Genomic DNA, 27647 nt, shown 5'->3' with positions numbered 1-27647 from the left:
CTTCGATTTTGGCGCACAATTATTTTTTTTCCGTTTCGCCGTGAATTTTTGGGTAAAATGACTAATGTCACTGCAAAGTAGAATTGGTGATGCAAAAAATAAGCCATAATATGGATTTTTAGGTGGAAAGTTGAAAGGGTTATGATTTTTAAAAGGTAAGGAGGAAAAAACGAAAGTGCAAAAACTGAAAAACCCTGAGTCCTTAAGGGGTTAAATTGAACCCAGTACCAAAAATTGATTAATTCTTATTATTTCATTGCAGGGTTTTGGTTTATACAATATCTTCTACATCTATGACCGATTCTTCATCTGATGCCACAATTCTTAGAGACAATGAGGCTTCGGTTCTTGCTCTTTATCTTACACTTCTGGGATTGTATTGAATCTAGTTGCAGACTGACCGGCAGCGAGCTCACAAGCATTTCTATGGATGGGAATATAATAATCGGGGCAGTGATGCCTGTTCACATAGACGAGATCTACCCAAAGGTCAATTACAAGGAGAGACCTGGTCCAGCCAACTGTATAACGTAAGGCTTCTTCTTATCTATTGTTTGGGTGGTTGCTAGTGGTTCAGGTAAAAGTCTGTGCGTGCGCCAGAAACAACAAGTATGGGTGCACACACACACCGAATTGATCTTCTGATAGTCAGACATTGTGAGATGTCAATCATTTGGCTGTGATGTGGTGCTCAGAGGCATGACACATCAATGCTGGTTTGGATCCGCTGGTCCCGCCTCTAGGACACTCTAAAGCGATTTTCTATGTTTTTTGTTAACTATTTTTCAGCCACCAAACAAGATAATGAAGGTATGTAAGGAAAGGGGACATTAAGGAGGATGTCTTTATAAAGAGATTTGGTGACTGATTCCCTTTAAATACTAAATATCCAGGAAACAATAACTTGTCTCTGTTGTCCTCAGCTTCAGGTTAGATAACTACCAGCGTGCTCAAGCCGTGCATTTCGCTGTGGAAGAAATTAACAAAACCCCAGATATTTTGCCAAATATCACCCTGGGATTCAAGATCTTTGACTGTTGTAAAGTCCTCCAGAGAGCTGTGTCAGGAACTCTGCAGTTGTTAAGTGGATATGGAGAATCTCTTCCTAACTATCGATGTAACCAGGAGACTCAATTGGCTGCAGTAATTGGACATTCTATATCTACATATGCAATTTCAATGGCTCATATACTGGGGCTATACAGGTATCCTCAAGTAAGTGTTGGGGCCTCCATGCCACTAAATTCCTTTTCATGGCTGAACATCAAAAAGATTTTGATCATTGGTATTTCCTAGAGATTTAATGGGGTTCTATGGCTTCTCCTGGCCTGCTTTCTCTGAATCCGGGATAGGCCCCTTTCACACTACAAAATTCTCCGTTTTTAAACATCTGCATGCACTATTTCTTCCGTTACTATGTTCCATCACAAAATAACATCCGTTATCAATAATGGACTATAACGGATTAAAGCGGATATTAGAAAATCCCATAGACTATAATGGGATTTTCTAACGGACATATAGGATTTTGTTACTGCCATTTTCAGCTGGTTTTCAGACGGAACTTCATACGGATGTTTAAAAATGGAGAATTTTGTAGTGTGAAAGGGGCCTTATCTTTATAGATTTTAGGCCTTTGTATGAATACACATACCTATTTCTTTTTTTGCCAGGATCCAGTTCAAATGTATCTTTTCTTTGAGTACATAAATACAACTCCCTATAGTCTGAATTTTAACCCCTTAGGGACTCAGCCTATTTTCACCTTAAGGCATTTTCGTTTTTCCTTCCTTCCCTTCTAAAAACCATAACACATTCAATTTTGCACCTACAGACCCATATAAGGGCTTGTTTTTTGAGTCACCAATTGTACCTTGTAATGACATCACTTATTTTATAATAAGGTTACTGCGGCAAAACCCAAAAAAATAATTTTTGTGAGGTGAAACGAAAAACACCATTTTGTAAATTTGGTGGGCTCCCGTTTCTACGCAGTGCACTTTTCGGTAAAAATGACACCTTATCTTTATTCGGTAGGTCCATACAGTTACAAGGATACACAATTTATATAGATTTAATTTTATTTTAATACTTAGAAAAATTATAAACTACAGTAGATGCCCCAAAATTTGTATGTTTAAAATTTGCATCTTTTGACCCCCAATAGCCTTTTTATTTTTCCGTGTACGGGACGGTATGAGGGCTAATTTTTTGTGCCTTTGTTGTTTTTATCGGTACCATTTTTGTTTTGATGGGACTTTTTGATCGCCTTTTATTAATATTGTTATGGTATATAAAGTGACCAAAAAATGCACAATTTTGAACTTTGTTATTTTTTTACGTGTACACCATCGACTGTGCAGTTTAGCTAATACTATATTTTAATAGTTCGGACATTTACGCACGCGGCGGTACCATATATGATTATTTTTATTCTTCATTACCTTATTTTATTTAAAAAATGGGAAAAGGGGGGTGATTTAAACTTTAAATAGGGAAGGGGTTAATTAACTTTTATTACATTTTTTTTACACTTTTTTTTTTTAGCCCCCATTGCACAGCATTGATCAGAGTAAACGGCGATCTGCTGCTCTAGCCTACTGCGCAGGCATGGAGCAATAGATCCCTGATCAGACAACGGAGTGGCAGGTGAGGACACTCCCATCGTCCAGTATGCTGATAGGGACATAACAAGAGGTTAAGGATTGCAATAAACAGTGGATTCACATTACAATTTGCACTTACACTTAAATAATTACTGTTAGATTCAAAAACATTTCATATGTTGAACATCTTGGCAAAATATTAACCTTTATAATATACATCTAAAAAAAAAAGTTATCTCCTTTTAATAGAAATCATGCATAACAAAAAGGACTACAAGGGGTCTTCATACCATCCAGAACATATTCACGTCTGGCTGTAGCTTCATCTTTGTTCCAGCTGAAGCACAGGCTGGGAAAAAGTCCAGTAAGTGAGGGTGGGACTAGCACTACTCTGTGCTCACTCCTGTCCTATCATACTGCAGTATGAAAACAGAGAGGAGGGGTTAAGAGAGCAGACTGCAGTGATAAGATGAAGAGACCCAGCGCAACAGACTTAGAGGGAAAGAGAATGAATGGAGAGTGAGGGTGGACACAGACACACCCTTTCCTGAGCATTGTATGTCAAAATGAGTGAGCAGCAGAACAGAGCGATTTGTGAGTCAAATACAGAAGCTAGACACATAAAAAGACATGTACAGAATCTGCATGACCTAGTGAGTAACATATAGAAGCATTGCTTTAAATGTTAAAATCTTTAACCCCTTCATGACCCAGCCCATTTTCACCTTCATGACCTGGGCATTTTTTGAAAATCTGACCACTGTCACTTTAAACATTAATAACTTTGGAATGCTTTTACTTATCATTCTGATTCTGAGATTGTTTTTTCGTGACATATTCTACTTTATGTTATTGGTAAAATTTCACTGATATTTGTATCCTTTCTTGGTAAAAAATCTAAAAATTTCATGAAAATTTTGAAAATTTAGCATTTTTCTAACTTTGAAAGTCTCTGCTTGAAAGGAAAATGGATATTCCAAATAAATTACATATTGATTCACATATACAATATGTCTACTTTGTGTTTGCATAAAAAAATTGACAAGTTTTTACTTTTGGAAGACACCAGAGGGCTTCAAAGTTCTGCAGCAATTTTCCAATTTTTCTCAAGATTTTCAAAATCGTAATTTTTCAGGGCCCAGTTCAGGTTGGAAGTGGATTTTAAGGGTCTTCATATTAGAAATACCCCATAAATGACCCCATTATAAAAACTGCACCCCCCAAAGTATTCAAAATGACATTCAGTAAGTGTTTTAACCCTTTAGGTGTTTCACAGGAATAGCAGCAAAGTGAAGGAGAAAATTCTAAATCTTCATTTTTTACACTCGCATTTTCTTGTAGACCCAATTTTTGAATTTTTACAAGGGGTAAAAGGAGAGAAATCACCCTAAAATTTGTAACCCAATTTCTCTCGAGTAAGGAAATACCTCATATGCGTATGTAAAGTGTTCGGCGGGCGCAGTAGAGGGCTCAGAAGGGAAGGAGCGACAATGGGATTTTGGAGAGTGAGTTTTTCTGAAAGGGTTTTTGGGGGCATGTCCCATTTAGGAAGCCCCTATGGTGCCAGAACAGTGGACCCCCCCCCCCCACATGTGACCCCATTTTGGAAACTATACCCCTCATGGAATTTAATAAGGGGTGCAGTGAGCATTTACACCCCACTGGCGTTTGACAGATATTTGAAACAGTGGACTGTGCAAATCAAAAATTTTATTTTTCATTTTCACAGACCACTGTTCCAAAAATCTGTCATACACCAGTGGGGTGTAAATTCTCACTGCACCCCTTATTAAATTTCGTGAGGGGTGTAGTTTCCAAAATGGGGTCACATATGGATATTTATTGTTTTGCGTTTGTCAGAACTGCTGTAACAATCAGCCACCCCTGTGCAAATCGCCTCAAATGTACATGGCGCACTCTCCCTTCTGGGCAATGTTGTGCGCCCCCAGAGCACTTTGCGCCCACATATGGGGTATCTCCGTACTCAGGAGAAATTGCGTTACAAATTTAGAGGGTCTTTTTTCCCTTTTACCTCTTGTGAAAATGAAAAGTATAGGGCAACACCAGCATGTCAGTGTAAAAAATTTATTTTTTTACACTAACATGCTGGTGTAGACCCCAACTTCACCTTTTCATAAGGGGTTAAAAAAGAAAAAGCCCCCAAAAATTTGTAAGGCAATTTCTCCCGAGTACGGCGATACCCCATATGTGTCCCAAAACTGTTGCCCTGAAATACGACAGGGCTCCAAAGTGAGAGAGCGCCATGCGCATTTGAGGCCTGAATTAGGGATTTGCATAGGGGTGGACATAGGGGTATTCTATGCCAATGATTCCCAAACAGGGTGCCTCCAGCTGTTGCAAAACTCCCAGCATGCCTGGACAGTCAATGGCTGTCCGGCAATACTGGGAGTTATTATTTTGCAACAGCTGGAGGCTCCGTTTTGGAAACAGTAGCGTACCAGACGTTTTTCTTTTTTTGGGGAGGGGGGGCTGTGTAGGGGTATGTGTATATGTAGTGTTTTTTACTTTTTATTTTAGGTTAGTGTTAGTGTAGTGTTTTTAGGGTACAGTCACATGGGCAGAGGTTCACAGCAAGTTTGCCGCTGGAAGTTTGAGCTGCAGCGCAAAATTTGCGCCATCTCGAACTTGCAGCACTCACTGTAAACCTCCGCCCATGTGAGTGTACCCTGTACATTCACATTGGGGGGAGGGGGCAAACATCCAGCTGTTACAAACTCCGAGCATGCCCTTTGGCTGTCCGTGCATGCTGGGAGTTGTAGTTTTGCAACAGCTGGAGGAACACTGGTTTGGAAACACTAAGTTAAGTAATAAACTTTCAAGTGTTTTGCAACCAAACTTAGTGTTTCCAAACCAGTGTGCCTCCAGCTGTTGCAAAACTACAACTCCCAGCATGCATGGTCTGTCAGTGCATGCTGGGAGTTATAGTTTTGCAACAATTGCAACAGCTGGAGGCACTGAGGTAGGAAACGGACAATGTTTCCCAACTAGTGTGCCTCCAGTTGTTGCAAAACTACAACTCCTAGCATGCCCAGACTGCCCAGGCATGCTGGAAGTTGTAGTTCGGCAATATCTGAAGGATCAGATGTTGCCGAACTACAACTTCCAGCATGCTTGGGCAGTCTGGGCATGCTGGGAGTTGTAGTTTTGCAACATCTGGAGGTCCACAGTTTGGAGACCACTGTATAATGGTCTCCAATCTGTGCTCTTCCAGATGTTAGAGAACTACAACTCCCAGCATGCCTGGACAGACTGAGCATGCTGAGATTTGTAGTTTTGCAACATCTGGAAGAGCACAGATTGGAGACCATTATACAGTGGTCTCCAAACTGTGGGCCTCCAGATGTTGCAAAACTACAACTCCCAGCATGCCCAGAAAGCCAAAGGCTGTCTGGGCATGCTGGGAGTTGCAGTTTTGAAACTCTCAGAGGCAGCAGTGAGATCGCTTTACGGCGATCTCACTGCTGCCAATGAAGATGCCGCACTGCTGCCGGAAACTCAACTCCGGGACGCAGCGCCGCCGAGACCGACTGGAGGACGTCGCTCGCGCCGGGACCGCTCGGGACACCGCTCGGACGGGTAAGTGACGCCGGGGGACGGGTCAGGGACACTTAGCAGAGCGGTGTGTGTCCCGATCCCTGTGATCTGGACTCACACACCGCGCTGCTAAGTATTTTCATAGCGAAACGCTGCTATCAGCTAGTCAGATTTGACCAGCTGATAGCAGCGATCGCTGGGGGGGGTGGGGGATGAAACCCCCCGTGGTCGCACGGTAAGATGGCTGGCTATCAGTGATAGCCACCATCTTTCCGGGCGCTGCGGGATGCCGCGAGTAGCGGCAGTAATGTTCATGACGTACCTGTATGTCATGGGTCGGGAACACCTTGCCACCCATGACGTACAGGTATGTCATAGGTCGGGAAGGGGTTAAATATGGTATTCCGCCATGAAAATGTGCCAACTGACAGGGACAAATTGTAATAAGGACCCACTCCAGGTAGGCATGGAGAACCTTCAAGCATCACTACTGATAAAATCTTAGATGTAGGAATGTATACGATTTTTTTGGCCTTACTTCTAATTTCATAGAATGCCCAGTTTCCCTTCACTCAGTTGTCGATCTACGGTTGCAAAAAAAGGTAAGTGAACCCCTTGGAATTTCTACACTGATTAATAATAAAATAGTGGGGCTGAATCTAAATCACAATTGAAGACACATCTAAACTTATAACCCACAAACAGTTGTACTGTTCAAAAAAAAAAAAAAAAAAGAAAGAAATTAGATTTGAATGAATCCTAATTGTTTAGGAAATACAGGGCAAAATCATCTCTAGTCTTCAAACTATTTCATAAAATGCACTGAAAAAATTTACCTAGTTGAAAATGTTTAATTGCTGGAAAACCTGACTACAGTTATCTGATTAGACACTAGTTCCTGCTAAAAAAATAAAAGGCTTCTAAGTTTTTCCCCTTGTGCTCAGATTAGAATGCGAATATCGCCGCAATTCTATCACGCAAATCGCTTCATTAAATTCCATTTCACAGCGTTACCGGCTAAAGGACACCTAAAATGGCAGATCCACATGTCAGTACATGGGGCAGGGGATTATGGGAGGGCGGGGAAGTACGGTGGGAAGGGAGGTAGGCGGGATGACCCTGAATCACATGTGAGATGCAGCCTATCAGTATTCATTGACCCCTGTGATGTCACAGCCCCTATATAATCGGCAGCCATCTTGCGGCTGTTCATTTCATCCATGCACTCAGAGAGAGAGAGGACGGGACTGCGTGTGTGTGAATAGCTCATACCACAGCGTTACACTGCAACTGCTAGTCACATCAGCATTGTAGACAGACAGAAGTGCAGAGTGCTGTGCTGTTACACTGAGAAGGATCATTGATTGCTAAACCTCCTATTCACGTTATTGAGCATTGGAGCAGAGAGGGGCAGATAGCTTTTCCTTGCCTCATACATATGAACAAGCTGCCTGAACTTTATGGACCACCTTATCACCTTATTTTTCAAAGCAATGCAGTGCTTTTTTCCCACCAGAAATTATCTGCTGCTTATAATTGTGTGTAGGCTGTATAAAAACCAGTGCACACCATTCTTAACACTCTGTGAGAGAGTGCAATTTATGGTTTATTTTCTGTTTTATTATTTATTTATTTTATTTTTTTGTGGTGCTGCACTGTTGTGTCCTGCTGCTGTGCAAAAATAATTTTTTTCAAAAGACTGTAGTGCATTTTTCTGCCCTCATACGTGCATACCACATACCTACATCAAAGCAGTCTACTATTCTGTATCTGTAACAAGTCTAGATACAGGGAAAGTCCTGGCAAAAGGAATCACCGGCTGTTGTTTTACAAAAATACAGAGTTTTTTTGCGTATTGTTGCGCATTTTTTGGCCCTCATATGTGCATACCACATGCATACATCTAATAAGTGTACCATTTTGTACCTGTTAATCTGTCAAGGGCCTACATACTGTTAAAGTCGAAGCAACAGTACTCATTGGCTGTTGTTTTACAAAAATACTGAGTTTTTTTGCGTATCGTTGCGCTTTTTTTTGCCCTAATACGTGCATACCACATACATGCATCTAATAAGTGTACCATTTTTGTACCTGTTAACCTGTCAAGGGTCTACATACTATGAAAGTCCAAACAATAGTACTCACCGGCTGGTGTTTTACAAAAATTAGAGTTTTTAGGCTCATTGTAGCGCATTTTTCTGCCCTCCTCAGTGTATACCGCATATGCACATCTAATTATTGTGCCATTTAGTACCTGGTAATCTGTCAAGGGCCCACATATTGTGAAAGTCCAAGCAACAGTACTCAACGGCTTGTGTTTTTCAAAAATAGAGGTTTTTGGTGTATTGTTGTGCATTTTTCTGCCCTCATCAGTGCATACCGAATACGTAAATCTAAATAGTGTACCATTTTGTACCTGTTAATCTGTCAAGGGCCTACATACTGTGAAAGGCCAAGCAACAGTACTCACTGGTTGGTGTTTTACTAAAAGACAGAGTTTTGTGGCATATTGTTGCGCATTTTTTGGCCCTCATACGTGCATACCACATACGTACATCTAATAAGTGCACCATTTTGTACCTGTTAATCTGTCAAGGGCCTACATACTGTGAAAGTCCAAGCAACAGTACTCACTGGCTGCTGTTTTACAAAAATACTGAGTTTTCTTGCGTATTGTTGCACATTTTTTTGCCCTCGTACGTGCATACCACATACATACATCTAATAAGTGTACTATTTTGTACCTGTTAATCTGTCAAGGGCCTACATACTGTGAAAGTCCAAGCAACAGTACTCACTGATGTTACAGCGAGCGCTCCGGTCCCCGCCTCCGGATCGGAGCGCCTGCTGCCTGCTTCTGTTGCCCCCGGTCCCCGGCGTCTCCCGGTCAGAGACACTGACCGGGAGCGCGGGTCCTATTGTCCCAGGGACGCGGCTCGCGTGGCGGCTGGCCAACGCTCACGCGCCGCGCCACCCTCCTTCTTACCTGCGCTCCGGCGCGCTGCTGCTCCATCCTCGGCATCACGGCTGGCGCGGCCCCGCTCCCCAGGGCGCGCGCGCGCCGTCTATGGTAAATCGCTGGTTCCTGAATCCTCCACTGTGTCCCTGCCGATTTAAGTGTTCATCCCCTTCCTGCGCTTGCCGGATCTTTGTGCCTAGTGCCATTTTGAAAGCGTTCCTTACTGTTGTATTTTGCCTTGCCCGTTGTCGAACCCGTTGCTATTGTCCTCTCGCCTGTGAACCCTTGTCACCTGCCCTGACATCTGCTACGTCCGACCACACTCCTGCCTTCTCCTTTTGTACTACGCCTTTCTCAGCAGTCAGTGAGGTTGAGCCGCTACTGGAGGACACAACCTGGTTGCTACCGCCGCAGCAAGACCATCCCGCTTTGCGGCGGGCTCTGGTGAAAACCAGTAGCAACTTAGAACCGGTCCTCCGGTACGGTCCACGCCAATCCCTCACTGACACAGAGGATCCACCACCAGCCTGCCGAATCCTGACAACTGACTGGTGTTTTACAAAAAGACAGAGTTTTTGTCACGATGCCGGCTGGCAGGTAGTGGATCCTCTGTGCCAGAGAGGGATTGGCGTGGACCGTGCTAGAGGATCGGTTCTAAGTCACTACTGGTTTTCACCAGAGCCCGCCGCAAAGCGGGATGGTCTTGCTGCGGCGGTAGTGACCAGGTCGTATCCCCTAGCAACGGCTCAACCTCTCTGGCTGCTGAAGATAGGCGCGGTACAAGGGAGTAGACAGAAGCAAGGTCGGACGTAGCAGAAGGTCGGGGCAGGCAGCAAGGATCGTAGTCAGGGGCAACGGCAGAAGGTCTGGAATCACAGGCAAGGAACACACAAGGAACGCTTTCACTGGCACTAGGGCAACAAGATCCGGCGAGGGAGTGAAGGGGAAGTGAGGTGATATAGGGAAGTGCACAGGTGTAAACACTAATTGGAACCACTGCACCAATCAGCGGTGCAGTGGCCCTTTAAATCGCAAAGACCCGGCGCGCGCGCGCCCTAGGGAGCGGGGCCGCGCGCGCCGGGACAGAACTGACGGGGAGCGAGTAAGGTACGGGAGCCGGGGTGCGCATCGCGAGCGGGCGCTACCCGCATCGCGAATCGCATCCCGGCCGGAGGTAGTAACGCAGCGCCCCGGGTCCGTGGAACCGACCGGGGCGCTGCAGTGAGGGAAGTGTAGCGAGCGCTCCGGGGAGGAGCGGGGACCCGGAGCGCTCGGCGTAACAGTACCCCCCCCCTTGGGTCTCCCCCTCTTCTTGGGGCCTGAGAACCTGAGGATCAGACTTTTGTCCAGGATATTGTCCTCAGGTTCCCAGGACCTCTCTTCTGGACCACAACCCTCCCAATCCACTAAAAAAAAAGTTTTTCCCCTGACCTTTTTAGAGGCCAGAATCTCTTTGACAGAGAAGATGTCCGAGGAGCCGGAAACAGGAGTGGGAGGAACAGATTTAGGAGAAAAACGGTTGAGGATGAGAGGTTTAAGAAGAGAGACGTGAAAGGCATTAGGGATACGAAGAGAAGGAGGAAGAAGAAGTTTGTAAGAGACAGGATTAATTTGACACAAAACTTTAAAAGGACCAAGATAGCGTGGTCCCAACTTATAGCTCGGGACACGGAAACGGACATATTTAGCGGAGAGCCATACCTTGTCTCCAGGGGAAAAAATGGGAGGAGCTCTTCTTTTCTTATCTGCGAATCTCTTCATGCGAGAAGAAGCCTGTAAGAGAGAATTTTGGGTCTCTTTCCATATGGTGGAAAGATCACGAGAAATTTCATCCACAGCGGGCAGACCAGAGGGCAAGGGGGTAGGGAGGGGGGGAAGAGGGTGACGGCCGTACACCACGAAAAACGGAGATTTGGAGGAAGATTCAGAGATTCTGAAATTATACGAGAATTCGGCCCAAGGTAGAAGATCTGCCCAGTCATCCTGGCGGGAGGAAACAAAATGTCGTAAATAGTCACCCAAGATCTGGTTAATTCTCTCTACTTGTCCATTGGATTGAGGATGGTATGCAGAAGAAAAATTTAATTTAATCTTGAGTTGTTTACAGAGAGCCCTCCAGAATTTAGACACAAATTGGACGCCTCTATCCGAGACGATCTGTGTAGGCAACCCGTGAAGACGAAAAATGTGTACAAAAAATTGTTTAGCCAACTGAGGCGCTGAAGGAAGACCAGGAAGAGGGATGAAATGTGCCATTTTGGAGAATCGATCAACGACCACCCAAATAACAGTGTTGCCATGGGATGGGGGTAAGTCAGTAATAAAATCCATACCAATCAGAGACCAAGGTTGTTCGGGGACAGGTAGAGGATGAAGAAAACCAGCGGGCTTCTGGCGAGGAGTCTTATCCCGGGCACAGATAGTGCAGGCTCGTACAAAGTCCACCACATCAGTCTCTAGAGTCGGCCACCAATAGAAGCGAGAGATGAGTTGCACAGATTTCTTGATGCCCGCATGACCTGCGAGATGGGAGGAGTGACCCCATTTGAGGATCCCAAGGCGTTGGCGTGGAGAAACAAAGGTCTTTCCTGGAGGAGTTTGCCTGATGGAGGCTGGAGAAGTGGAAATCAGGCAGTCAGGAGGAATGATGTGTTGAGGAGAGAGTTCAATTTCAGAGGCATCTGAGGAACGAGAGAGAGCATCGGCCCTAATGTTTTTATCAGCAGGCCGAAAGTGAATTTCAAAATTAAATCGGGCAAAGAACAGAGACCACCTGGCCTGACGAGGATTCAGCCGTTGGGCAGACTGGAGGTAGGAGAGGTTCTTGTGATCGGTGTAAATAATAACTGGAAATCTTGATCCCTCCAGCAGATGCCTCCATTCCTCAAGTGCTAATTTAATGGCTAGAAGCTCTCGATCCCCGATGGAGTAGTTCCTCTCCGCCGGAGAGAAGGTCCTGGAAAAAAAACCACAAGTAACAGCATGCCCGGAAGAGTTTTTTTGTAGAAGGACAGCTCCAGCTCCCACTGAGGAGGCATCAACCTCCAATAGGAAGGGTTTAGATGGGTCAGGTCTGGAGAGCACGGGAGCCGAAGAAAAGGCAGACTTGAGTCGTTTAAAGGCGTCTTCCGCTTGAGGAGGCCAAGACTTGGGATCGGCATTTTTTTTTGTTAAAGCCACAATAGGAGCCACAATGGTAGAAAAATGTGGAATAAATTGCCTGTAATAATTGGCGAACCCCAAAAAACGTTGGATGGCACGGAGTCCGGAGGGGCGTGGCCAATCTAAGACGGCAGAGAGTTTATCTGGGTCCATTTGTAGTCCCTGGCCAGAGACCAAGTATCCTAGAAAAGGAAGAGATTGGCATTCAAACAGACATTTCTCTATTTTGGCATAGAGTTGATTATCACGAAGTCTCTGAAGAACCATACGGACATGCTGGCGGTGTTCTTCAAGATTGGCAGAAAAAATCAGGATATCGTCCAGATATACAACAACACAGGAGTATAGTAGATCACGAAAAATTTCATTAACAAAGTCTTGGAAGACGGCAGGGGCGTTGCATAGACCAAAGGGCATGACCAGATACTCAAAGTGTCCATCTCTGGTGTTAAATGCCGTTTTCCATTCATCCCCCTCTCTGATGCGGATGAGATTATAAGCACCTCTTAAGTCCAGTTTGGTAAAAATATGGGCACCTTGGAGACGATCAAAGAGTTCAGAGATGAGGGGTAGGGGGTAGCGGTTCTTAACCGTGATTTTATTAAGACCGCGGTAGTCAATGCAAGGACGTAGAGAGCCATCTTTTTTGGACACAAAGAAAAATCCGGCTCCGGCAGGAGAGGAGGATTTACGGATAAAGCCCTTTTTTAAATTTTCTTGGACGTATTCAGACATGGCAAGAGTCTCTGGGACGGACAGAGGATAGATTCTGCCCCGGGGTGGAGTAGTGCCCGGGAGGAGGTCAATGGGACAATCATAAGGCCTGTGAGGAGGTAGAGTCTCAGCTTGTTTTTTGCAAAAAACGTCCGCAAAGTCCATATAGGCCTTAGGGAGACCGGTTACATGAGGAAGCACAGGGACACGGCAAGGTTTACTGGGAACCGGTTTTAAGCAGTCCTTGGAACAAGAGGGCCCCCAACTCTTGATCTCCCCAGTGGACCAATCCAGGATTGGGGAATGGAGTTGAAGCCAGGGAAGTCCAAGAAGGATTTCAGAAGTGCAATTGGGGAGGACCAACAGTTCAATCCTCTCGTGATGAGATCCGATGCACATTAGAAGGGGCTCCGTGCGGAAACGTATAGTACAGTCCAATCTTTCATTGTTTACACAATTGATGTAGAGGGGTCTGGCGAGACTGGTCACCGGGATGTTGAACCTGTTGACGAGAGAGGCTAAGATGAAATTTCCTGCAGATCCAGAGTCCAAGAAGGCCACAGCAGAGAAGGAGAAGGCAGAGGCAGACATCCGCACAGGCACAGTAAGACGTGGAGAAGCAGAGTAGACATCAAGGACTGTCTCATCTTTGTGCGGAGTCAGCGGACGTCTTTCCAGGCGGGGAGGACGGATAGGACAATCCTTCAGGAAGTGTTCGGTACTAGCACAGTACAGGCAGAGATTCTCCATGCGGCGTCGTGTCCTCTCTTGGGGTGTCAGGCGAGACCGGTCGACCTGCATAGCCTCCACGGCGGGAGGCACAGGAACAGATTGCAGGGGACCAGAGGAGAGAGGAGCCGGGGAGAAGAAACGCCTCGTGCGAACAGAGTCCATATCCTGGCGGAGCTCCTGACGCCGTTCGGAAAAACGCATGTCAATGCGAGTGGCAAGATGGATGAGTTCATGTAGGTTAGCAGGGATTTCTCGTGCGGCCAGAACATCTTTAATGTTGCTGGATAGGCCTTTTTTAAAGGTCGCGCAGAGTGCCTCATTATTCCAGGATAATTCTGAAGCAAGGGTACGGAACTGTACGGCATACTCGCCAACGGAAGAATTACCCTGGACCAGGTTCAACAGGGCAGTCTCAGCAGAAGAGGCTCGGGCAGGTTCCTCAAAGACACTTCGAATTTCCGAGAAGAAGGAGTGTACAGAGGCAGTGACGGGGTCATTGCGGTCCCAGAGCGGTGTGGCCCAAGCCAGGGCTTTTCCAGACAGCAGGCTGACTACGAAAGCCACCTTAGACCTTTCAGTGGGGAACTGGTCCGACATCATCTCCAAGTGTAATGAACATTGGGAAAGAAAGCCACGGCAAAACTTAGAGTCCCCATCAAATTTATCCGGCAAGGATAGTCGTATTCCAGAAGCGGCCACTCGCTGCGGAGGAGGTACAGGAGCTGGCGGAGGAGATGATTGCTGGAGCTGTGGTAGTAACTGTTGTAGCATAACAGTCAGTTGAGACAGCTGTTGGCCTTGTTGCGCAATCTGTTGTGACTGCTGGGCGACCACCGTGGTGAGGTCAGCGACAACTGGCAGAGGAACTTCAGCGGGATCCATGGCCGGATCTACTGTCACGATGCCGGCTGGCAGGTAGTGGATCCTCTGTGCCAGAGAGGGATTGGCGTGGACCGTGCTAGAGGATCGGTTCTAAGTCACTACTGGTTTTCACCAGAGCCCGCCGCAAAGCGGGATGGTCTTGCTGCGGCGGTAGTGACCAGGTCGTATCCCCTAGCAACGGCTCAACCTCTCTGGCTGCTGAAGATAGGCGCGGTACAAGGGAGTAGACAGAAGCAAGGTCGGACGTAGCAGAAGGTCGGGGCAGGCAGCAAGGATCGTAGTCAGGGGCAACGGCAGAAGGTCTGGAATCACAGGCAAGGAACACACAAGGAACGCTTTCACTGGCACTAGGGCAACAAGATCCGGCGAGGGAGTGAAGGGGAAGTGAGGTGATATAGGGAAGTGCACAGGTGTAAACACTAATTGGAACCACTGCACCAATCAGCGGTGCAGTGGCCCTTTAAATCGCAAAGACCCGGCGCGCGCGCGCCCTAGGGAGCGGGGCCGCGCGCGCCGGGACAGAACTGACGGGGAGCGAGTAAGGTACGGGAGCCGGGGTGCGCATCGCGAGCGGGCGCTACCCGCATCGCGAATCGCATCCCGGCCGGAGGTAGTAACGCAGCGCCCCGGGTCCGTGGAACCGACCGGGGCGCTGCAGTGAGGGAAGTGTAGCGAGCGCTCCGGGGAGGAGCGGGGACCCGGAGCGCTCGGCGTAACAGTTTTTAGGCTCATTGTAGCGCATTTTTCCGCCCTCATCAGTGCATACTGCATACGTACATCTAATTAGTGTACCATTTTGTACCTGTTAATCTGTGAAAGGCCTACATACTGTGAAAGTCCAAGCAACAGTACTCACCGGCTGGTGTTTTACAAAAATACTGAGTTTTTAGGCGTACTGTAGCGCATTTTTCTGCCCTCATCAGTGCATACCGCATACGTACATCTAATTAGTGTATCATTTTGTACCTGTTAATCTGTCAAGGGCCTACATACTGTGAAAGTCCTAGCAAAATTACTCACCGGCTGGTGTTACAGAGTTTTTTGGTTCATTGTAGCGCATTTTTCTGCCCTCATAAGTGCATACCACATACCTACATCAAAGCAGTATACTATTTTGTATCTGTAAATCTGCAACAAGTCTTATTGTAATAACCTCATATACGCACTAAGTATGTCAGACAGAGAAGTGCCAGGATGTGCACAGAGGAGTGGCAGAGGCCTAAATACTTCAGGCAGAGGTCGCAGCAGACTAGTGGCGAGTGGCAGCAGGAGACGCAGCGAGAGGCCTGAGCTTCCGTTATCTGCTAGCAGTCGTGTATTGACCAGCAACCCATCTTCCGTTGTCGATTGTTTAACATGCTCCTCCACTTCATCACAAGTGACATCTGACACCCCCAGTCAACAGTGGATTCCTCTGACACAACCCTCAGTTGGCATGGCCCGGGAGCAGTCCCTGTCCTCCCATTGCCTCTGTCCTGTGCTGTTGCCTCCCCTAAAGAAGTATCTTATGTTATGGGTTCAGCTCCACTATTCACTGAGGACATCAGTGACATGCACACACTTTTAGATGATGATGAAGCCGATCGCAATTGGGAGCCGGGTGCATCATCAGGAGAAGAGAGTTGCAGGTTGCCCTTGATCAGCAGCTGAGCCAGCAAGGCGGTAGCATGGTTGGCAGTCAGCATGGTGGCAAAAGTGTAAATTCTGGAGCCAAACGTGCTCGGGGGGAGACCACCTGCTTCGCGGCAGCCTACCTTTCTGGGAGGTAGTGGAACAGAGGTTCCTGGAGATGGCCCCAGAAGCAGTAGCAGTCAATTAGTGCAGACTGTAGGTGGGAAAATCAGCTACTCCACAGTGTGGAAGTTTTTCATCAGGCATCCGGAGGAAGTTCACGTGGTCACATGCAACATATGTCGGCAGAAGGTGAAGCGTGGCCAGGGTCCCAATGTCGGCACCACGGCCCTGCGTCAACACATGCGTTTGCCACCATAAAGCGGCCTGGGAGAACCGTTGCCCCGATGTAGTGGTCCAGCCTGCTGCATCTCCCAGTGGCCAGCTGCTCCCTCCTTCAGCCAGCCAAGGCTCCACCACTTAAGTCGAAGGGAGCTGTGTGTCAAACCCTCCTTCTGTCACTCCAGATGCTCCTGCTTCTCCCACTTTTAGTCAGCCATTCAGCCAATAATCCATGGGCGAAGCCATGTCCAAGAGACATCAGTATGTGCCCACTCATCCAACGGTGCAGAAGTTGAATGTGCTTCTGTCTAAGTTGCTGGTGCTGCAGTCCCTCCCTTTTCAAGTGGTGGACTCTGCACCTTTCAGAGATTTGACGGCTTGTGCCGAGCCGAGGTGGAGAGTCCCAAGCCGTCATTTCTTTGCGAAGAAGGCAGTACCAGCCCTGAATAATTTTGTACAAGAGAATGTGGGCCAGTCCTTGAGCCTGTCGTTGTGTTCAAAAGCCCACGGCAGTGCTGATGTGTGGAGCTGTAACTACGGGAAGGGAGAATACATGTATTTTACGGCCCACTGGGTAAATGTGGTTCCTGCACAGCCACAACAGCAACTTGGACAGGTCACTCCGCTTCCTCCTCCACGCTCTCGCTCTCAGGCAGTTGGTCCTGTTACAGTGTGCGACTCCGCCTCCTCATCCTCCACCGTGTCCTCGGCCTCCACTGCACGTACAAATCTCAGTGGCCCTTCATCGTACCATGTGTGTAGGGCAAAGCAGTGTCACGCTGTTCTTCACATGGTTTGCCTTGGCGAACGGAGTTACACATGGGAGGAACTGCTAAAATTAATTTGTCAAGAAATCGGAGTATAGCTTACTCCACGAAATCTGGAAATGGGAACCATGGTGACCGACAAAGGGAAGAACATCATGTCCGCGCTGCGACAAGGAAGTGTGAAACATGCGCCCTGCATGGCACACGTGTTCAATCTGGTCAAGCACTTCCTGAAGTCTTCACACCATTTGCAAGACATGCTAACAATGGCAAGGAAACTGTGCATGCACTTCAGCCACTCATACACCGCAAAGCACACCTTCCTTGAGCTGCAGCGTCAGAACGGTATCCCACAACATAGTCTTATTTGTGAAGTTGCCACACGTTGGAATTCCACCCTGCACATGTTGGACAGACTATACGAACAAAGAAAAGCCATCACCGATTTCTTTGTAACTTCAATGTGAACCTGTGGCAGCTCATACGTGACACCTGCCGTTTGCTGAGGTCCTTTGAGGAAGCCACATTATTTGTAAGTCGCCTAGATTACGGGATGAATGACGTAATTCCACTCCTACATTGCCTTCAACAAATGATTGAAATGGTGGCTGGTCACTGCAATGGAGACATTACGTCTACATCTCACTGCTACATGAGCCCTGTGGGGGCTGAACTGGAGGAGGCGGATGAGGGGCAGAGTGGAGCACAGTTTAGGTTGGATGAGATGGGCAGTGTTTCTAGTCACCGGACAGGAGAGGAGAAGGAGCTAGAGGGTTATGAGGAAGGCGAGACAGAGGACCCAGACACACCGTGGCAGTATGTAGTGGAGATGAAGGCAGGGAGTCCCTCCGAGTCACTGGTGCAAAAATGCATGCTCAGTTGCTTGCGTAGTGACCCCCCGAATTGTCAAAATTCGCCAGTGGGATGACTTCTGGCTCTCCACCTTATTGGAACCTCACTACCATCACAGAATGGGGGCCTTTTTTACACCCAAAGAGAGGGAGGACAAACTGAACTACTACAGAGAGATCCTACGTAGTCAGTTGGCCGATGCCTATCGGCAACATGGTCCATCCACTTGCAGGTCTGACTCGAAGGGCCCTCTGCACTAAACTTCCACTGCCATAGCTGCTGGGGAGGGGTGGCAGGAGCAGTACCAGCTCAATCAGCAGCAGCCTGAGTCTACAGTCGGTGATGAGTAGATTTCTTCACCCGCATAGTGAAGCAACTCATCAGCAGCAGGTAGACATGGAGCAGGACCTGAACCAGCAGGTGGTGGCATACCTTGACATGGCCATGCCAACAAACCTTGAAGATCCGCTGGACTTCTGGGCAGCCAAACTTGATTTATGGCCGCAACTAGAAGAGGTTGCCCTGCAAAAGCTGTCCTTTCTGGCCAGTAGTGTGCCATCTGAGCGGGTGTTTAGTGCAGCAGGGGCCATAGTCACCCCAAGGTGAAATCGTCTGTCAACGAAAAATGTGGAGAGACTGACGTTTGTCAAGATGAATCAGGGATGGATCAGCCAGGTTTTCCAACCACCAATGCCAGATGCCTCAGAGTAGATTGACCATGCTGCTACACCAACACTTCACAATTATGGTTATGAAACCCTCTTGGGTTATCAATTAGGGTTATGAAACCCTCTTGGGTACTGCGAATGCCTGCTCCTGACCCATCCTGTGTCTTTCAGGAACTACTTGCCTCACTGATGCTCCTGGCTTTGTGCCTTTCATTTTTGGAAGTTTAGCAGTAGCTAAATACATGCTTAATCCGAATTTCAACATTGATCTTTAAATGTAAGGGGTTATGAAACCCTCTTGGGTACTGTGAATGCCTGCTCCTGACTGATCCTGTGTCTTTCAGGAACTACTTACCTCACTGATGCTTCGGGCCTTGGGCCTTTAATTTTTGGATGTTTAGCAGTAGATAAATACATGCTTAATGCAAATTTCAACATTGATCTCGAAATGTAAGGGGTTATGAAACCCTCGGTGTCCTGCTAATGCCTGCTCCTGACTGCTCCTGTGTGTATCAGGAATTACTTGGCTTACTGATGCTTCTGGGCTTGGGCCTTAAATTTTTGGATGGTAGCACTACCCAAAATGCATTTTCAATAGAGATTTCAACGTTCACCTTTTAATTTTAGGGGTGTTGAACCCCTCTTGTGTACTCATGCTGCTTCCTGCTCCACTCTGTTAGCCCTTTGATCCTGTGACAGTGTGCGACTCTGCCTCCACATCCTCCACTGTGTCCTAAGCCACCACTGCCCGGACAAGTCTCAGTGGCCCTTCAGCATATCATGTGTGCAGGGCACGGTGGTGTCACGCTGTTCTTCACATGGTTTGTCTTGGCGAAAAGTCTTGGAAACAATGGCCGGTCAGGGCAATGGAGACGTTGCGCCTACATCTCACGGCCACATGAGCCCTGTGGGGGCTTGTTAGATTTGGTCCTTCGTACCCACACGCCGGGGTCCGGGACACAAACTTTGATTTAAATTTCAAATAAAAAAATCAGACATTTCAATGGTCTACTCATGCTTCAGCCAACTCCAGGCTGTTTAATTCAGGCGATATATGGTTTGCTGATGCCGCTGATGGGCCTGGGTCAGGGAATTACAATTTTATGATAGGTAGCACCAGCTATCTAAACTCTTCATTTAAAATTTCAAAAATTCTTGTGTTTTTTTCTTAGGGATTGTGAAGCCCTGGTGTGTAACTCATGCTTCAGCCAACTCCAGGCTATGTCATTCAGGCAATATATGGTTTACTGATGCCGCTGTGGGGCCTGGGTCTGGCAATTACAATTTTATGATAGGTAGCACCAGCTATCCAAAATCTTCATTTAAAATTTCAAAAATTCTTGTGTTTTTTCTTGGGGATTGGGAAGCCCTGTTGTGTGTACTCATGCTTCAGCCAACTCCAGGCTGTGTCATTCAGGCAATATATGGTTTACTGATGCCGCTGCTGTGCCTGGGTCTGGGATTAAAAATGTTGTTATGGTAGGTAGCACCAGGTATCCAAAATCTTTGGTTTTAATTTCTAAATTAATCTTTTAATCTTAGGGACTGTGGCCTAGTGCCTACTCATGCTGCTGACAACTCCTGGCTGTGCCATTCAGCCACTATATGGTCTCCTCATGCTGCCAGCACCTCCACGCTGTGTCATTCAGCCACTATGTGTTCTCCTCATGCTGCCAACACCTCCACGCTCTGTCATTCAGCCACTATATGGTTTCCTCATGCTGCCAATACCACCATGCTGTGTCATTCAGCCACTATATGGTCTCCTCACACTGATGCCACCTCCAGGCTCTGTCATTGTGCCGCTCTGCGGCAGTGATTCTAAAAGCCATGCCGGTAATCTGCATTTTATTCTGAATAACAATATAATTTTACTACCCCAGCACACTCCCTATGCGTGTTAGAACACAGCAAAGTGTTCTATACCCCTATTGAGGCTCTCCATAGGCTAGAAATAGCCTTTTTTAATATAGATTCGCCACAAATAAATTTGGATCGAAACAAACTTTTTCGGAAAATTCGGCGAATTGCCCGAATCAAATTTTTGAAAAGTTCGCTCATCTCTAGCTCAGATCTCAGAGGCTACTTTTGGGGAGTGTATCTTTTGATGAGAGATTATTGACTGCAAGACATATGACACATTCAAAGGCAGCTGACAGACTTTGAGAGAAGGCACATTATTGTACTGAGAGAAGCAAGACTGACATGTTGATGAATTGTCCACCATCTAGGTGGTTCTGACCAAGTTGCCAGGAGTTCTCAGGAACAGTGATTATGTGAGGGCACACAAATAGGGTGAACAGGCTCCAGACAGCCCTGACAGACTACCAGTAGAGAAGATCATTTGATCCACCAACAAACTCCTACAGCTTTCTTGCCCAACCATCCAAACACAGATGGATCCTTCATTACACATGTCCGTCTCTGCCCAAACCATTTCCAGGCACTTTCAAAAGAAAATTTAGTGTCACAGCACCCATTGACAGCAGCCACCATCACCTTTATTTTTAGTGGTGTTGTGAACATGAAACCTGGATGGACTACTATGGACTGGAACCATATCGTCTTTACTGACAAATCCATTCTCTGTTTTGAAAGCCATCAACGGAAAGGAGCATGGAGTCCTGATGGCGAGCACTTCAATCATTTCTTTGCTAGGATGTGAAACACTGCTCCAACTGCTGGTATGATGATCTGGGGAGCCATCACATATAACAGTCAGTCACCCCTAGTAGTAATATGAGGAACACTAACAGCTTAGCAATATGTCCAGGACATCCTGCAGCCACAGGTTTCACCTCTTATGGCTTCCAGCTGGCCTTTTTCAGCAGGATGCTCATACACACACACACACCAAGGGTTTCCAGAAATTTCTCTGCATTCATGGTGAGCCAGCTCTAGCAACCTATGAGTGGTTGGCCAATGTGCCACAGGATGTCATACAGACCCATATGCTTCCTTGCCCAACCGTATCTCATCCAGGTTAGAGACAACCCAAGAGGTACTACAGACTTTTGTGTTCTCTATGATATGTCACATATTATGTTCACAGATACAAAGTTTCATTCGATTCCAACAACTTTTTGGTGCATTACATTTTTTAGTAATGAGTGTTTATGTCATACATATTTAAATGAGAAATAGTGTTTCTGAAACATGGTTCTCGCTCAATGATATGCTTTTCCAACAGATCAGTCACTTAGCCACAAGTTCTCTTCTCAGTGACCGTATACAGTTTCCATCGTTCTTTAGAACAGTCCCAAGTGACGCCTTCCAGTCTCAAGGTCTTGCACAGCTGGTGCTGCACTTTGGATGGACCTGGATTGGTCTAGTGGCCATTGATAATGAATATGGACAGCAAGGTATCCAAATGTTCAAGAGGGAAATAATAAAAGCTGGAGCCTGTGTGGCTTTCACAGAGGCCATAGTCTCCACCCAGCAAGATCGAAATGCCCCACATATTGCTCGGGTGGTTAAAGACTCAACAGCCACAGCGGTGGTCATCTTTTCTCCTTATATAGACTTAAGCTTTGTACTAGATGAGATGCTGAGGCAGAATGTCACAGGAAAAGTATGTATTGCCAGTGAAGCTTGGTCTACATCATCTTTCTTGTCAGTAAGTAAATATTCACAACTTCTTCTTGGAACAATTGGTTTTGCCCTCCATACTGGAAGCATGCCGGGGTTTGGAGATTTCCTTAACAGGATAAATCCATCAATGATTGTGGGAAACCAATGGACAAAACTATTATGGGAACAAGTTTTTGGCTGCAAATTCAGAGACCAGATGTCTCCCAAAGTCATTTCAAACTCATCGATAAAAGAATGTACGGGCCAAGAAAGTCTTAAGAGCGTTCTGAACAATTTCAATGATGTCTCCAGTCTGAGGGTAACATACAATGTCTATCTAGCGGCTCATGCAGCTGCAAAGGCTCTGGACAATTTGGGTAAATGCAAGAAGGGAGATGGACCATTCCTCAATGGATCATGCGCTGATATTGAGAACTTGAAGCCTTGGCAGGTTAGTGTAAGCTAAATAAAAGAACTTTGACAATGTTCTCACCACCATGTTTGGTGAATAATGCTGTTCATCTATACAAAGGTTACTCCTCATTCCTATTATCTTGATATACTGGTCAGGAATTCATCCATACTCATAGGTCACCATAAGACCTCTATTAACTTAGCAATTCGTTTTTTAATAAGACTACTTGAAGTGTTTTTTTTTTTTAGGTTTTTTAGATAGATACCATTGAAAAAAATATTAGAGTAAGTACGTTTTTTAAGATTAGTTGTATAAAGTCTAAATATAGCAACAAAGGCGGTCACTAAAGACCAGCAAAATATTTCATCACAAAACAGATTTGACTAGAAATTCTCAAAATATATGCCATTAAAATAATAAAAATATGCAAAACTGTTACTGTATAATTTAGTTTTTTTCACTAATTACTAATTGAAAAATAATAGAAAAATATGTGTCCCAAAAAATGACTAAAAAATGATATGATTACACATGTACTTAAAAACTGGTCCTGAAGGGGTGAGGGGGGCTATCCCAGTTTCAAGGGGGTTATGGCAGCTGAGCTGTAATTCCCCATACTGCCTGTGAATAAGTATGGAGTTAATGTCCAGAGAAAGCATGATTTCATCCGGAACAACCTCTCTAATGTACTTAACCATCTTCACACAGTTGCTGCACTATATGAAGAAGTTACATCTGAACACCTCCAATGGTAGACAACTCTTTTTCGATAAGAACGGAGATCCCCCTGCTGTGTACGATATCGTAAACTGGCAGCTGAGCCCTGAAGGACAAATCCAACAAGTAAAAGTGGGCAGTTATGATACCAGTATAACCAGTGGGAACATCTTCACTATTAATACCAGCCACGTACAGTGGGGGACTGGAAACCTCAAGGTGAGATACTATGTATATCCCTTTTACACTTATCAAATTATGAAAAACTTTTATAATAAGTAAATAAAGTACAAAAAGATATCCAACATTCTAACCTATCCAATTTTTTAATCTTTTGCTTATAAAACCCAGTGAATGGAAACATTCATATTCACATGGCCGATGCAAAAACCCACATCCAGATGATACAGGAGCCCAATATACAATAAGGATCTGACATACCATAATAATCCCTGCAGCCATGATCAGCAAAAATCAAATAAGAATCTTTGACATTTACAAACCAAGAAAGGTTTGTAAATGAAACACTTAATGTAACCCCTTAGTGACACAGGGTTGTTATGGTTTATATGACCAGGCCAATTTTTTGTTTTTGCATTCTGTTTTTAACTCCTTGCCTTTTAAAATCCATAACTCTTTCAGTTTATCACCTTTCGGGCCGTATGAGACTTGTTTTATGGACATGAAAATACAGCCTTTGTGTTATCACAAAACGTATCTGTGGGGCAAAATTAAAAAGAAAGACAAAGGAGAGGGAGTTGGGTAGCACTATTACGACCTTGGAATGGAGAAGTGCCTTTACATTGTGCCTCCGGTCCTCTGTATCATGCAAAGCTCACGAAACCAACTACAAGATACTTACAAGGTGGTATTGTGTCCCTTCTCTGCTTGCTAGAATTTATCAAGCGGTCCCTGGTGTATGTTGGGGGTGTGGAGAACCGGGTGGCACCATGTCACACATATGGCTAACCTGCCCTGCATGAAACTCGTTCTGGACTCAGGTCCTGGACATTATGTCCAGGCTGACTTTCTTTGTGATCCCCAAAGAACCTAAGTTAGTCTTACTATCCATTCTCCCGGACCGAGTGCCTAAGTCGTCCTCGAGATTGCTTCATTTGCTCCTATTAGCTGCCAGAATTGTGATTCCACAATTGTGGAAATCTTCAGTTCCCCCCACGGTCTCGGCCTGGCTCAGAGAAGTTTCTCACCTACACAGGTTGGAGAAACTCCTGGCCGACACCCATAAACAGCTAGATCGCTATCACAGTATATGGAGGCCCTGGTCAGAGTTCATATCCTTGATCGACTTTGAAACCCTGTACATAACCACATAGCCTCATAACCTACTGTCTTCTGCCACCCCCTGAATATTAGCATCATTACCTTCGACGCCCTCATTCTGGCTGCCTGGGTGACCCTGATGTTCGTGCCCTGCCTACAATGCGTTCGGATTGCTGGTCAGACCTCTTGCTCTTCCTCTTTCTCACCATGTTTTCTCCCATCCCTTTCCTCCTCTTCCTACTGCCATTTGCTATTCATTGACACATGTATCCCTGCCTTGGACCCGATCTCTGTGCGTACCGGGTACCTTTCTTTAGTGCGCAAGTCATCGGTAGATCACTGTAAGATTTTTTGCACTTGTCCCCTAAGTAATGAGACTTCGCCCTATGGTGACTTTGGTCCACATACCTCTAACCCCCTCACTGAATTAGCCTCACTTACAGGTTGAGGGGTTGCTTCCTGATTTCCCTTCATGTGGCATTATTGTTCATTTGGAACCCTCGAGAGCAAAGTCATGACCGCGAAGTACTCTTATGCCTTTGTTTCTATTATGTTGATTATTGGTGACACTACTGTTACATGTGTTGTTTCTGACCTGCAAAGTATGCTGTTGTTGTTTATTAATGGGAACATTTTATAAAACTTTTTTGTGAAAAAAAAAGAAAGACAAAGGAATAAAATAATAAAAAATAAAAAGGAACTTTACAAACTGTAGGTTATTTTTTTTTTCCAACACAGTGCACTTTTACAGTTAAAATGACAAGTTATCTTTATTCTGTGGGTCAGTTTTATTACACTGAAATTATATACCCAAATTATATTGGTTTTGTTTTATTTTCCTAGTTTAGATTTTTTTTTTTACTTTTAGTGAAAATTAGTATGCTTAAGATTGCCCTATTTTGACCCCTATAACTTTCTTTCTTTTTAGTATAAGGTGATGTATGAGTGCTCATTGTGCACTGTGATTTGTAGATTTATCTATATCATTATTGTTTTGATGTGACTTTTTAATCACTTTTTATTACATTTTTATTGGTATATGAGCAACTCTTGACTTTGGTATTTTTTTTTAACTTTTATACTATATACTATGCGGTTAAACTGACATCCTATTTTAATAGTTCGGACATTTCCTCACATGGCAATACCACATATCATATTTATTTTTATTTACAGGGGATGGTTTAAACTTTTATTATAGAAGGGATTTATTAACATAATTTTTTTTTATTTCCCATAGGGGACTTTTACATGCAATGTTTTGACTCCATACACAGGCATAGCATTGATCAGTGTTATTGGTGATCCACCTACACAGGCTGTCATGGCTGGCTCAGTGGAAGGTTAGATTGGCATATGATTTTCCTTCTTTAAGACATTACCTGCCCATTTAAATTCATTTTTCCTCAAAATTGTTCCCAGGTACCTGTTTCAGTCTGCAGCCCCAGATGCCCACCAGGCTTTAGGAAAGCAGCCATAAATGGCCAACCTTCCTGCTGTTTTCAATGCATTCCATGTCCTTACGGAGAGATATCTAGCCGAACAGGTAGAAAACAAAAATATTTAGCCCATGAAATGTTTTACTTTCTTATTCCATTGTTAAGTCCTTTGTGGAACACAAGTTCAATTCTATCGATTTCACACTATGTTTTAACACTCTTTTTAAGATTCACTACATTGTACAGAGTGCCCATGGGATATGTGGCCAAATCCAACCCAAGATCATTGTGTTCCAAAGACTCAAGAATTCCTTTCACATGAAGATCCACTGGGCATCACCTTAACAACTACTGGCATCTCCTCCTCATTGGTTCCTGTGGTGATCTTTGGACTTTTTATTCACTACAGAACAACTCCCATTGTTCGGGCCAATAACTACTACTTAAGTTGTCTTCTCCTGTTGTCACTATCGCTCTGTTTTCTTAGCTCTTTAGTCTTTATTGGCTATCCCCAGTATGAGATATGTCTTTTAAGACAAGTGACTTTTGGTGTTGTATTTTCACTTTGTGTCTCCTGCATCTTGGCAAAAACCCTTATGGTAGTCATTGCTTTTAATGCCACAAGGCCTGGGAGTCAACTAAGGAAATGGACTAGTCCACGTGTATCATATCTCATAGTCATCTCCTGTATCCTTATTCAGATATTTATTTGCATTATGTGGCTGACATTCTCCCCTCCCTTCTCGGAAGTCAATTCAGAAAGTAATTCTGGAGTACTAGTTATTCAGTGTAATGAAGGGTCACCATTGGCTTTTTGGTCTATGCTTGGCTATCTCAGTCTCTTGGCCTTCATTAGCTTCATTGTAGCTTTCTTGGCCAGGAGACTTCCCGACAGCTTCAATGAGGCCAAGTTCATCACCTTCAGCATGCTGGCCTTCCTGAGTGTCTGGTTGTCTTACATTCCAGCATCTCTAAGTTCACGAGGAAAATATATGGTGGCCATGGAGATCTTTGCTATCCAATCGTCAACCTGGGGTTTGGTTATTTGCATGTTCATTTTAAAATGTTATATTATTGTATTTAGACCCGACATGAACTCAAGGGAAAAACTGATGTCAAAACAAAAAAATTTTAATTGACAATTAAAAATGTTCTCTTTGCTATGTCCGTTTTCAGTGTTTGGTTTACATTTTTTGTTGAATAAAAAGATATCTTATATGGTTCTACACCTTGGAAACAAATGCCAAGTTATATGTGATTTTTTGCTTTATTCATTGATGTTCTGGGCTATTGGGACTATTGTAATATTTATGTTTTTATTTAGCAGGTGCCCCGGGAGTGGTCGCCCCCTCTTTTCAGGGGGTCCCCCCTGTTG

General features: G+C 45.1%; 1 protein-coding gene across 1 annotated transcript; it reads left to right on the top strand.

Annotated features, from left to right (window-relative positions):
• Positions 1-333: 333 nt before the first annotated feature.
• On the top strand, positions 334-27411 carry LOC130367304 (extracellular calcium-sensing receptor-like). The gene is made up of 6 exons (XM_056569712.1): positions 334-530; positions 924-1215; positions 22041-22871; positions 23544-23771; positions 26256-26379; positions 26501-27411. The coding sequence occupies exons 1-6, from the start codon at positions 334-336 to the stop codon at positions 27409-27411; spliced, it is 2583 nt and encodes an 860-aa protein (XP_056425687.1).
• Positions 27412-27647: the final 236 nt, after the last annotated feature.

Source organism: Hyla sarda, chromosome 4 (genome assembly GCF_029499605.1).
Source record: "Hyla sarda isolate aHylSar1 chromosome 4, aHylSar1.hap1, whole genome shotgun sequence".
In the NCBI taxonomy this organism is placed as follows: Eukaryota; Metazoa; Chordata; class Amphibia; order Anura; family Hylidae; genus Hyla; species Hyla sarda.
Note: the sequence above shows the minus strand (reverse complement) of the source record. Positions and strands in the feature narration are given on the sequence as shown.

Bases quoted from the DNA above. Each gene is read 5' to 3' on its own strand.
- LOC130367304 (XM_056569712.1), top strand. From the start codon at position 334: ATGAGGCTTCGGTTCTTGCTCTTTATCTTACACTTCTGGGATTGTATT. The intron at 531-923 runs GTAAGGCTTCTT...TGTTGTCCTCAG, and splicing joins GGTCCAGCCAACTGTATAAC to CTTCAGGTTAGATAACTACC. The intron at 1,216-22,040 runs GTAAGTGTTGGG...CTTTTCCAACAG, and splicing joins GGCTATACAGGTATCCTCAA to ATCAGTCACTTAGCCACAAG.